Source organism: Alligator sinensis, unplaced genomic scaffold (assembly GCF_000455745.1).
Source record: "Alligator sinensis unplaced genomic scaffold, ASM45574v1 scaffold1659_1, whole genome shotgun sequence".
In the NCBI taxonomy this organism is placed as follows: Eukaryota; Metazoa; Chordata; order Crocodylia; family Alligatoridae; genus Alligator; species Alligator sinensis.
Window position 1 is genome coordinate 99480 of NW_005843290.1, and position 13112 is coordinate 112591.

Below are 13112 nucleotides of genomic sequence, written 5' to 3' on the forward strand. Positions count from 1 at the left end.
CGCCGGGCAGGGAGAACGGAAATAGGTCACGCGCGGTCGGTCACTTCTGGTGTGTGCTGTTTCAAGATGGCGGCTGGCTGGCTGAGGTGACACCCGGGCCCCGGGCGGGGCGGGCGGCCCCCTTCTCCCAAGCCTGGGCCCGGCTCCCCTGCCAGGGCTCGCAGCGCAGCGCAGCGCAGCGCAGCGGGGCTGCCCTGGGGAGTGGGAGGGCGGCTTGCAGCTGGCAAGCGGGGAGTTGGGTGAACGTGGCCGGTTTGCGGGGTGGGAAGAAGCGGGCAGACCACCCCCCCGCCCAGTTGGTCTATGGTAAAGACCAAGGATGAGGCTCTACAGAAGCATCCGGCGCTCATGAGCTATTGAACGGCAGGTGGAAATCGGGGGAGATGACTGTCAAGTGATGCACAGGGGCAAAAATAACCCAAACTACACGTACGCTAGGATGGGCTCTGAACGACCTGTTAGCATCGCGTGGGAAAGATCTGAGACGCGCGCACTGTTCACTCAAAACAGCAGCCATCAAAAAAAAAAAAAAAAAGAAGGCGAACGAAACGCTAGTGGCTGTTAAGAAAGGGAACTGTAAACAAAATGGAAAGTACGGTGATGCCTCTCTCGGTCCGCGGTGTCCGCACCTCGACTGCCGCGCGTGGCTCTGGTCCGTACGCCACAGAAGGGATATAGAAGACCTGGGGAAGGGCGGTGGGGAAGATGCGTGGTACGGAGGGGTTTCCGTGTGAGACGAGATGAAGCTTATTCAGTTAGGGGGGACACGAGAAGGGCTTGCAAAATACAAAATGGTGAAGAGAAATTAAATAGGGGCTTATCATTTGCTATTTCTCGCTCTCTCAATACAAGAACGAGGGGTCACAAAAGGAAACTAGCAGGTAGCACGTTTAAAACTAACGAAAGGAAGTTCTTTTTCCCATGGCGTGGACTGAGGTGTACAGGTGATAGCCCAGAGGTCACAAGTTCAAGGCCATAGCAGAAGTGCTTATGACCTGGCCTGTCAGATTCTGGTGAATTTGCAAATTCTGCTAAATAACATGTCACGAGGACACAAAAAAGGGAAAGGACTTGTTGCCACCAGATGTGGGGGAAGCTGAGAGTTTAGCCAGACTCCAAAAGGGATGGGACTCATTATTGGAAGAAAAGGACATCGGTAGCTATTGAGCACAGGAGTGAGGGGCACGGCCTCTGAATCAGATTTTAAGTGCTGGAGGCTGCAAGTGAGAAAGAAACAGTGAAAAAAATCCTGGTGAAATCCACTTTTCCCTGCCTTTCAGCATCTGCTTTCTTCCCCTGTGTGACACCCGGCAAGATAGACCTAGGGTCTGCCCCAGTAAATAGCAGCTCTTATGTTCTTGCCTACAAAAAGAAAAAGGCTGGGCAGGGGTCTTTACTGCTATTAGTCTTAAAAGAAGTTCAGATAGTTCTGATATTTATAATGGTAAGAACAAGGAAGATAAAACTTTATCTTCCTAGTTTTTCTAAAGTTGGTGTTGGATGATTTCAGACTGTTAGATCAAGAATACATAGTGTTAAAAACGTTCTGCCCTGTTGTGAGCTTTCTAAGTTTTTTGCAGCAGAAAAGTTGCTATAGTATTTTTCTGTAGTCAAAAAAAGTAAGAACTGAAAGCTGGCATTTTCCAAGTGTGCCTCGAGTCTGTTAAAGGATGCCTCAAGTCTAACAAGGTTGAAAACCCCTGTGCAAGATAAAAAGATGAAAATGCTGAAACTTGAACAATTTTCTTTTCAGCTGTTTGAGTTGCAACATAGTTTCTTTAAAAACGACCTCTTTCAGTCAGGTTTCCCTTTACATAACTCTCAAGTTAAAGTAACTCATTCTTCAGTTGGCCCCATCTCTTTGTCAAAATAGGGCAAGACTTGCTTGTTCTAGAGCATAATTAACCAAATACTTCCAGAAAAAAGTTTGTTGTGGATCAGTAAAAATGCTCTCCATATTTGGATCTTCTTAAAATAAAATGCAATTTAATATAAAGTAGCATAGGGTAGGGTGTTACATGTGCATGTATCAGTGTGTTCTTATTTATTACAGCCGACACTAATATGTGGCACGATAAAACTTTTGTCCCTTTCCATACAGAATGGGATTTGTGTAGTGTTTAGATCAGGGTTGTCCCACGTTCCTGTGGCTGGGGCTGCAAGTGGTGCTGATGTGCATCTGCTGCCCACGTGATGCATGGCCCTCCCTCTGCAGCTGTCAATAAGGCAGCTTCATGGGCCTGCAGGCCTCATGTTAGCTCCTCACAGGGTGCTGCCAGTTGGACAGTTCTGGCTTAGATGATCAGATAGATTCTAGTAGGGTGGAATTGCTCTTTTTTCCCCTCTAGCAAACAAATTGATCTGTCTAGCATAGTCTGAGAGCATATCTCGTTTTGTCACTAATGTGTCCAGTGTTGCTGTCCATCCTTTAGAAAGGATTTTGAAGAAGTTGGAGAGAGTTCAAACAAGAGCTGTAAGAATGATATGAGCACTGGAAAACTTGCCCTATAATGGGATATTAAGGACTTAAGTGAAATTAGTTGATCATCAAGTGACATTGATCATAAAGTGTGGCTTAAGCTTGTTCTATAAGAACCTAAACAGGGAGGGTGCTTATTAGAAACTCCATTGATTTCGGTGCACGTGCAGGATCATTAAGTAGACAAGAATTTCAGAAGTTGCAACCAGAAATATTAAGAGTGGAAGGAAGATGTGGGGGTTTTTGTTTGTTTTTTACGGTGAGGGTGATTAGCCACCTGAGCAGCTGTCTAAGGGTGTGTGGATTATCATAGCATAAATTAGTTTCCCATGTTGATTTCCTGGATGGGGTGGGATAAGAACAAAGGTATAGCAGAGTAGAGCTCTGTAAGGTTCCTGAATGTAGAATTGAGGCCCAAGTGTTTTCCTTAGAGAAGTTTTCCATCTTTTAGTTTTGATGCAGGAATTTGGGCAAAGTTCTTGGGTCTGGGCTATGCAGGAGTTTGGGCTTGATGTTGAAAATGGTCTCTTCTAGTGTTGAGCCTATTATCACTGACATTCATAGGCTTCATTACAGCAGGTGTGGTAGCTTCAGTTGTCAGTGCTGAAATTCTTTGGTGTTCAGCTGTAAGGTTATTGCCTGGCTTGTGCATACCATGTGGACAGAGACATAGGAGATGAATTACACTTGGTTAGTAACTTTTATTTGTAATGTTCCCAGCCTCCTGGAGTTTTGACCACAAGGATACTGCTACTCATTTTTCTCACCTGGATCAAGTTTAACAAAAGATTTTGCCCCCACCCCTTCCTCCATGCTTTGACATTTCTGTATGTGTTGTAAATATGTCTTTGGCTGGATGTGGCCTGGTTTATTAGGAAGCTTTGGGAAGTTTTCTAGCATGTGTAAGCAGACTGATGCAGATCATCATCAAGATAACTTTAAATGAGCTGGCTTGTATACCAGAAGCAGGCTGGCTGCAGCAGCACAGGCTCAGTGTGGGCTGCAAATCATGTTTGAGCAGAGTAAATTAGCCAGTGCTGAGCCCCATGCTGCTATGGGTGGGGTGCTTCCAACAGTCCAGATAGCTGTCTGCTGTGTAGAGACACCCTCCACTCACAACACAGAATCTCCAGGTGCTGGAAGATCCATTGTTTCTCTGCATCTGAACTTTTAAAAATAGTATGTAAAGTGAAAGAATTGCTGCATTTTGGGCATACATTGGCTCCAGCTGCTAAAATATGAGATCAGTGCATGCATTATCATCCTCACAGTGGAGTGTGTGCGTACGTGCATGTGTGCACCTTTTTAATGTGCAGAAGTAACACCTCTACACATGGTAAGAGACGCAGCAATCCCCCACCCTTCCCCACTTTTAATTCAATATAGAAGTGTTTCTTTTTCTGCATCTCCAAAACAGTTGAAAGTGGTCCCAGGTGTGAGACTTGTGTAGCCTAAGCTATCATAGTATCTAAGTGCCTCTCAATCTTGTATCTTCTCAGTCCTGCCTCAAAGGTAGGGTAGTGCTCTTCTCCCACATTGGGTAATGCTCTTATCCTTCAAGTGAGGCAGACTGGATGACTTGTCTGAGGATATGCCGTGCGCCTGTGATGGAGCCTGTTGACCTCGACTCCCTCTCCATCAGGCTGCCTTTCCTCCCCTAATGGTAAAGGCAGCTCAGCTTGGTTAATTTGTCTCTGCCTTCCGGAAGAATGTTTAACCATGGAGGAAAAGAGGAATTGGCCAAAATGGGAGACTTTGCACCTTAATTGTCTTAGTTGTGGTCATTCTCGCTGTCATTGCCATAGCTTTATGATGAAAGACATTGCAGAAATTGAGCCCTGAGCAACCACAAACTATATTGATCCAGACAGTGGCTGTATTAATCAGGTGCAGAGAATTGATCTTGGAAGGCAGATGGCTTTGAATTTTTAATGCTAGCTCTGCACAACAGTCTGTGTGATCTTGGGCAAGTCATTGAAGTTTGGCATAGTATTCTCTTTCTTTATTGCTATTTTATTTTGTATTACGCTGTTGAATGTGGCTCCCAGTCTTGGATCCAAGTGCTGTACAATGAAAGAACAAAACAAAAATCTTTGCACCAAAGACCAAAATAATTGTAGATTGATTCCAATTCTCAGAGAGCACAGAGCCTTGCGTATTGGAAAATCTCCCATGTCACGCTGCTGCTGAAGTAAGCAGGAGACAGAATTACAAGAAGAAAGGAGTGTAATATAATTGGTCCCTTAAATCCATGCTAATTGGTAGCTAGTTCTTCTCAAACTAACTCGAGGAAATACTGAGTAGGAGTCAAAGGTCCCAGGTCCATTCCTGAGTCCAGTGGTGCACTGGGCCAGTGTGGATAAGGCACACCAGCTTCTGTTCTGATGGCATTCCAGGGAATGATGTGGCTGCCAGTTCACATCTGGCTGCCAGTTATCCATTTACAGCTCTGTAGAAATATGGGGTGGGGAAAGTGTGGGGGGGAGTCTATTACCTCTGTTTAGTAGCAGTACAACAAGAGCTCCTAGAATATTGCACCCAGCTCTGGTGTCCACACTTCATGAAGGACGTGGAAAAATTGGAGGGTTTCATTGAAGACCCATAAGAATGGTAAATTATTTGGAAAACCTGCCTTTTAATGAGAGAAGTAGTGTCTGATCTGCTTAGACTACCAGGGAGAAATTTAAGGGGTAACTGTATTATGGTCTACAAGCATCTCTCCAGGAACAAAAGTACGTGTAAAAGTGCCCTTAATTAGAGCAGCTCTGAGAGCCAGTTTAATTAAAATGCTGCAGTGTCTTGTGTATTAGTGTGCCCGTTCCTTCGATGAGCTTTAGTTCAAGTGCCCCTGCTGCCATTTTTTAAGCACAAGGGATGCTAATACATGAGATGCAGGAGGCTGCTGGAGTGTGGTTATTACTGCGCTCCAGCAGACTCAATTAATCAAGTCTGCTCTGATGCGCTGATATTACAGCACGTCAGAGCAGCCTCCATGCTTGTGTACGGGTACCCAAAAGTTTGATAAAGGGTTTTTTGATTTAGCAAATGAAGGTGTAACAGTCTAGTGCCTGGAAGCTGAAAATAGACAAATTTAGACTAGTAATGAGTGGGATTCTAATTTTCTCTGTTTAAAAAATCCAAAATTCTCATTAAAAAAACCCAAATCTGCATCTATCTTTGATTATGATGAAACCCCATTTTGTGTGTGTATGTGTTGAACGCAATACGTTATTGACATATTTACAATTTTAAAGTAATTTGAAAGCCTACCAGTGGCTCAGTCATTATAATAACATGGTTACTATTATTATAATAACGATGGGAACATGGTTCCCATCTTCAAAAAGGGGAGAAAGGAGGACCCGGGAAACTATAGGCCAGTCAGTCTTACCTCGATCCTGGGCAAGCTGTTCGAGAAAATTATTCTGGCACACATCCAGGAGGGGCCAGCAGGGAAATGCATGCTCAGGGGCAACCAGCACGGGTTCATCAGCGGCAGGTCATGTCAGACCAACCTGGTGGCCTTCTACGATCAGGTCACTAAATCACTGGATGCAGGGGTAGCAGTGGATGTAGTCTTCCTGGACTTCCGGAAGGCTTTCGACACTGTCTCTCACCCTGTTCTCATTAGGAAACTGGGGGACTGTGGTGTAGACACCCACACAGTCCAATGGGTCGCCAACTGGCTAGAGAGCCGCACCCAGAGGGTGGTAGTGGATGGGTCCTTCTCGGCCTGGAAGGACGTGGGCAGCGGGGTCCCGCAGGGCTCGGTCCTCGGGCCCGCCCTGTTCAACATCTTCATCAGTGATTTGGATGAGGGGGTGCAAAGCACCCTGTTCAAATTTGCTGATGACACCAAGATGTGGGGGGATGTAGGCACAATAGAAGGGAGCAACAGGCTACAGTCGGACCTTGACAGGTTACAAGGATGGGCGGAGGAGAACAGGATGGGGTTCAACACAGACAAGTGCAAGGTGATGCACCTGGGGAGGAACAACCAGCACCATACCTACAGGCTGGGGAACTCCCCTCTTGTCAGCACGGAGGTGGAAAAGGATCTTGGAGTCATTATTGACTCCAAGATGAACATGGCTCGGCAGTGTGGGGAGGCGGCTAGGAAGGCCAACTGTACCTTGTCGTGCATCCACAGATGCATTTCAAGCAGGACCAAGGAGGTGATCCTCCCCCTCTATGCAGCACTGGTCAGGCCGCAGCTGGAGTACTGCATCCAGTTCTGGGAGCCGCACTTTAAGAGGGATGTGGACAGCATCGAGAGGGTCCAGAGGAGGGCCACTCGCATGATCAAGGGACAGCAGGGCAGGTCCTATGAGGAAAGGTTACGGGACCTGAACCTGTTCAGCCTCCAGAAGAGAAGGCTGAGGGGGGAATCTTGTGGCCTGCTATAAACTAGTCAGGGGGGATCAACAGGCACTGGGGGAGTCCCTGTCCCCCCGGGCACCGCCAGGAGTGACCAGGAATAACGGTCACAAGCTGGCGGAGGGAAGGTTTAAGTTGGACATCAGGAGGCGCTACTTCACGGTCAGGGCGGCTAGGGTCTGGGGGGTCGGACTAGATGATCTGCCTAGGTCCCTTCCGACCCTAGAAAGTATGAAACTATAACAAATTAAAAATCAAATGACCAAATTTACAGGTATTTAGAATTTATTTTATTGTGGCATATCAGAGCTCTACCTGCCCCCTTTGCTCACCAGGATACAGGTCCAGTTGCAGCTGTCCCACCCTGCTGCTTTGTGGCACTGAGCCACCCTGATATGCCGGTGCCCTGCCCATGCCATTGCCTTTCACTCCCAACCCACCATCCCTCCACCCTTCCCACCCCTCCTGGTGCTCCTCAGTCTTGACCTACTGTGCCTTGGCCCGGATGGTGTCCTTCACTCCCAGCACAAAAGTCCCCCATCCCCCTAGTGCTGCTGGTGCCCCTCACTCTCAACCTGCTGTGTGGGGCAGGGGGTATGTGGGCATAAGCGATGTGCTAGGAGGTGATGGGGAGCGTGTGACCCCACTGATTTCTGCATCCACAGCAGGACATGGGGCTGCAGCCTGGCTAGACCAGCACCAGACAGGATCTGCTGTCATGGCCAGTGGGTGAGAGAGAGTGCAGGAGGGAGCACCATGGCCACCAAGGCGAGGTGCCCCCTGCCAACCTGGCAGCAGCAGCGAGTGGGGGAGGGGGGCGGGGGTGGGGAGACAACGGACGGACGGATGGACAGACAGACAACTCCATGCTGCCGCCACTGGGAGCCCTGCACCGCCATGGCCGCCAGGGTAAGGTTCAGTGGTGGTGTGGAGTTGTGCCCCCCTGCTGCTGCTGGGCTGGCAGGGGGCACCTCACCTTGCTGGTGTGGTGGTCCTGGTGGTGGCAGCACTGAGCCTCCCTGCACTGGGTCCCGCCCACTGGGCTGCAGAGGTGGCTCCTGCCTGGTGCTGATCTGGCCAGGCTGCAGCCCTGTGGTCTGCACTCTGTGGGTGCAGAAATCTGGGGGGGGCACATGCCCCCACAGGTTGCCTATGCCCCTCCCCGTAGACTTACCTGCAGAGAGCTGTGGGAGCTGCATTGCCAGCCACATCATGTGTGTGCACACATACACATGGCCCCCTGCCTCTGATCGCCCTCTTCCTGCTACCCCCAACCCCATTTAGCCCCTTGCAGGCTAGAATTCTGCCAGCCTCCAAGGGGAAACCTGTGGTTTCCTGGATTTTTCTCCTTTAAAGTAGAAAATCTGCATTATTTTTTTGGGAAACGGAAAACCTGGATCCCTGGTAATTGGGCTCAGGTCTTCTATAGAAACAATTAACCATGAGGGACAACTGACCAGGGGTGTAGTGGATTTTCCTTCACAGGAAATTCTTAGATCAATATTGGATGTTCTTCAAGAGATCTGCTCTATTTGAGGGTTGCTGTTGAGCTTGAAACTGGCATTTGTTATGACAGGTCCCATGGCTTGTGCCACCTAAGCAGTCATACTGGACCGTCACTGAGGTCCGTTCTGTTCTTGGGATCTGGGCCTCTGCACCTGTTGGGGATCTGGGCCCAGGTGTTTTTCCCACTGCTACTGAGCACTGCAGCAGAATAGTTTAATGCCTGTGCCTTGTTATGAAGCCCTGGGAGATGGTGGAGCAGATGTAGCCTGTACGTGCATGAGGATTAATTACTGTTTGCAGGGTGCTGCAGATGAAAGTGCCAGGCATTATCAGATGTTTCATTCTCCTCCTGTCACCAGGAGTGTTGGGCTGTCCTTTGTGCCTTGTCCTTGACAGAAGCTCATGGAGAGAGCGAGTGCTGTAGATTCCAGCCCACCTCTGCAGACTTTCGAGCTGTGGCTGGATTGGCGGCCTGGCTCTGCCCCTCTTACTGGAGAAATGCCCTTGAATGTCAAAGTCACAATTACTGCAATTGATGTGTAGAGAATGGCTCCCACTGCTTCAGGGGCCATAAAGTCCTCCTTCACTTTTCGCCGTGAGTGTTGGTGTCTGAAAAGCTGTGTGCATTGGGCCGTGACAGTGACCTGCCATCTCTGTAACAACTTAAAGCCTAACAAATGGCGTTGGTGAAACAATATAATGAAAATGAGTGTTTAGAAGGGAGGTGGGTGATCTCTCTGTTTCCAGATGCTTGGAGAACTGTAGTCTGAAGCAGCTCTTTTCATATAGCTTGGCAGGCATGCTGTTCTGGGGATGTTTACCACCCACCCTCGATAATTGCTTGTAGTGAGAGTGAAGAATGGACTGCCCCAGTCTAGATGTTAGCCCGGAGTGCTGTTTGTGCCTGTCTTATAAACAGCTGAGTGCAGTAATTATAGGGCATCATAAAAAGAGCACCCTGGGGCAGAATCTGGAGATTGTACTTAAGAGCCAGGCTCAATATTATTACAGTTGGTGTGTAAAAAATAAATAAATAAATAAAATAAAATAAAACTCCTCAATCTCCAGGATTCTGTTTCAAAACACCAGTCACTTAAATGCAGACTCCGCTGTTCCTCCCTTGCCATGGAAGTACCCCATGATGGGCGATTTTGCCATGCAGTGCATCCGTCTGACACTCACGAAGCTTTTTCCATTTTCTCTTTTGCAGATGTGCTGGTCAGCGATGCCTGTGGGCTCGGCTTGGCCCCAGCCTTTCTGTGCGACAGTAAGTTTGAGAGGGTTTTGCAAGGACAGGGATTAATTTGTTTGTCCTGGAGGGATCCCTACTGAGCCTTCCATGTATGGGCATGTTCTAGTAGTTTAATAATTCTGACCATGTGCAGAATGTGTAGCACGTGCCATATTTTGGCAGGGTATGTATCACATCAAGCCATAACTGGCAAGTGCTGTGTCTGAGATAATGGGTGTGCCCTGGGATAGAATACACATCCAGTTGGAGGCCGAGGTTGTTGTGTGCCTGGGGCTCAACTTTGCTACTGCTGAATCATATGTACAGCCCCAGTGGGTTACAATGGGAATAAACCAAGCTGTTTTAAGGGAGCCTGGAAGTGTGTGGGCTGTGTTGTATCGATGGGCTTTGCTTTGGACCGCCCCCTCTCAGTATTATTGCTTGCAGGCTCTGTAGTAACTTTGTACCTCACAAGAGCTAAGGTAAGCAGAAAACACCCCAGCTCCTGTACTGTGCTTAAGCTGCATTGCCAGGCTTGGGAAGGGAGAAATTGTTTTCCCTTTGCTAAATCGGGCTGTATAAGTAATTGCCTTGTTATCTCAGGAACATGAAATTACAAGGTCTTTATTTGGTACAATGTACAATTACTGTGGCAGTAAAGAGTAGGTTGCATGCTATCAGTGTTACATAATGTGTTATCAGATATCTAATACTCCGCCTTGGCTGGGATGGTACCTCATAGGGAGCAGGTGCCTTGGAATCAGTATGGAAAGGAGCTTAGCACACAGTATCTCCCCTTTTAGAGCTTTATTATTAAACATTGAGAGATGGTGGTAATGCTATTTCCTGTGTGTTCATCCTGATATGGGCTGTGTTCCTGCATTTAAAGCAAGCTAGGAGCTGAAGGTCCATTAGTATGAGAGACAACTGCTGGCATGGCATTGTCTGAAAAGAATCCTCTAGCTCAGGGGCTGGCAACCTATAGCCTGTGGGTTGGATCCAGCCTGTGGATCAATTGGATCTGGCCTGTGGATTGGTGTTCAGAGTTGGGGGGTGGGGATTTAACCTGCCCCACCCCATGTCACAGCCAGATGAAAGAGGGAGCAGTGGCAGTGACTGCCAGGTCCTAGCATGCGCCTGCCTTTGACTCAAGATGGATTATTCTGGCTTACGACCAAAAACACTGTCGACCCCTGCTCTAGTTTGTGGTGGTGCTGTGTGATGAAGTGTCCCTTCAGTATTGTCCCATGGGTCAAGCAGAATATTTTGCAGGTGCTGATGGGTTGAATGCTAATAGGTTATTTCTGTTGCTTTTTCCTATGCACCTCTGACATTCTGCCCCTGTGTCTGTTCCAGCATGGTCCCCATGGCAACAACAGCGAAGGAGGAGATGTTTCAATTTTGGGAAAAAAACACCAAGTTGAACCGTCCCATGTCTCCTCATGTCAGCGTTTACAAGTAAGAACTCTGTGGGCATCTGCATCTCAATGGGATGATACCACAGTGGCCAGCAAAGGGGTTTGGAGCCAAGTCCTGGTGTCCTCCTTTTGGTAGAAAGAACTCTGTGTTCCCTTTATGACTCACAGAAGCCCTTGCTATTGGGAAGAAGGTTGGACTTGCATTTAAAGCATAGAAGTGGGGTGTATGTGTTGGGTTGCTATAAGCACTCGTTGTGGTGGTGGTGCTTTTTCTGTCTTTGTAGTGGAGATGATACTGCTGACCCATCTTATGGGGTCTGAGCTCAGTTAATATTTTTGAAGCCCTGTGAGAATTCCTGAGAGATGGTGTTAGAGCAGGACCAAAGAGTATTTCCAAATGCAGCTGGAGGGCTGGGAGCACCATGGAGGCACATGCCCTGCAAAAAGGAATTTCTGCAGCTGTGGTGGTGCTACCCTGGGACCCTGGGATCAGCATGTGGCCATGAGCACATCTCATGCAGTGTCCAGTGCGTCTCTTTCAGGATGTTCCTACAGTCTAATGCTGCTGTAACTAATTTCCTGATGCCCTTTTGAGTTTCTTTCATATATCTGTATTTTGATATCTTTGGGCCTGAGTCCTGTCATGTTACTGCCATTCAGATAGGAGGGACCTAGCATTTTGACCTGTTCCACTTCACCCCTTTCCAGCCTTCCCAGGGAATATTGCCACTCTCATTCCCAGCAATCCTGCCAGAGGGGCTTTCATTCCTGAGCCACTTCTACAAATTTCCTGGCCCTTCTCCTTTCCGTCTTGCTAGACTCCTGGAATAATTCCGAATGCAGAAATACGAGCCTTTTGGAGAAGACTCCCGTCTGCATTTGGAATTACTCCAGGAATCTAAAACCAAATAAAAATACACATGACAGTACAGAGTTGTCCAAAGATATACTGGTTGTGCCTCTGTCTCTAAGCTGCTTCTCAGCAGGTAATATGAGGTCCCTGTTTTGTGTGCAGAGCTGCCAGCCTGTACCTCAATTTTCATGCTGCATCAGGCAGCCCCTGGACCTGTATCTACTTTCCAGTATGCTTCAGACACCTCATGCACGCATTTATGCCTCCTGCTCTGCGAGTGCCTAGTCTTGCTGACAAGATCTGTTGCTTTGCAGGTGGTCTCTGCCCATGATGATGTCCATCACCCACCGTGGCACTGGCGTCGCAATGAGTTTAGGTGTGTGATCCTCTGGCGGGGTACCTGGTAATAGATAGGCAGAACTTTTCTTTCACTTACTAATATTGTGACCCTGCTTTTGGCTTCCTTCTCTCTTTCTGACCTTAGGCAATGAGGTTTAACTCAAGTTGCTGCAGGTGTAAGGCTGTGATGGGCTTTCCTGGCTGCACGCACAAATCGCTGTGGTAATTTACAGTGAAGTGCTTCAAGGCTCTTAAACTCATTCTTGCCATACACGCCAGTGTCTGGCATCTGGGCTGTTGGACCCCTGTGCTCTTTACACATTTACATTGGGCTCTTTTTGGGAGGGTGAAGGAGACAGAATTCCCAGGGAGCTAGAGAACATGGTTATTAGGAGTCAGGAAAACCTGTGTATTATAAAAATATGCCACTCGGTCACCCAAGGGCTCACAGCAAGTCATTGTACTACCATGGCCTCACCTTGCTTGATAGGCACTGATTCACCCTTTTCATTCTCAGATGAAGGAGATTTCTATGGTCTGAGGCCAGCTGTGCCCAAAGAGCCTGTGTGCAGGGCAGCCATGGTGATGGACATAGTTTAGGATATTGTTGTTAAGCACAAGTGGAATCTCCTGGTGCTCTGGGATGGGGGCTGTGCTTTTGCAAATAGGACCCTTCCTGAGGCACTGCTGTGCGTACAGTAGGGAGAACGGGGCAGCAAGAATGGCGCTGTGAAACTGTTCAGTGGTTTGTCCCTGGATACGAGCTGTTTGGTTAAAGAGTATGAACACTAAAAGCCTGGGGAGGGAACATGATGTTGCCTTAATACACAATTGCTCATTACAAAGTGGGTGGAATTTCAAATTAAATCCACAGAAAAAACTTAAAGGACTAGTGATGCTCTGTTCCTG

General features: G+C 47.9%; 1 protein-coding gene across 2 annotated transcripts in view; it reads left to right on the forward strand.

The window, feature by feature from the left end:
- Nucleotides 1-13112, forward strand: part of SDHC (succinate dehydrogenase complex subunit C) — a 17595-nt gene continuing 4483 nt past the window's right edge. The window contains exons 1-4 of one of the 2 annotated variants that reach the window (XM_006038222.2): nt 1-86; nt 9573-9629; nt 10950-11051; nt 12179-12240. In XM_006038222.2, coding sequence (XP_006038284.1) covers nt 67-86; nt 9573-9629; nt 10950-11051; nt 12179-12240 — 241 coding nt within the window. In that variant the 5' untranslated portion in view covers nt 1-66. Of the gene's footprint in view, nt 87-9572; nt 9630-9882; nt 10076-10949; nt 11052-12178; nt 12241-13112 lie in introns of those variants that run through there. The other variant, XM_025194739.1, reaches the window with a different exon arrangement.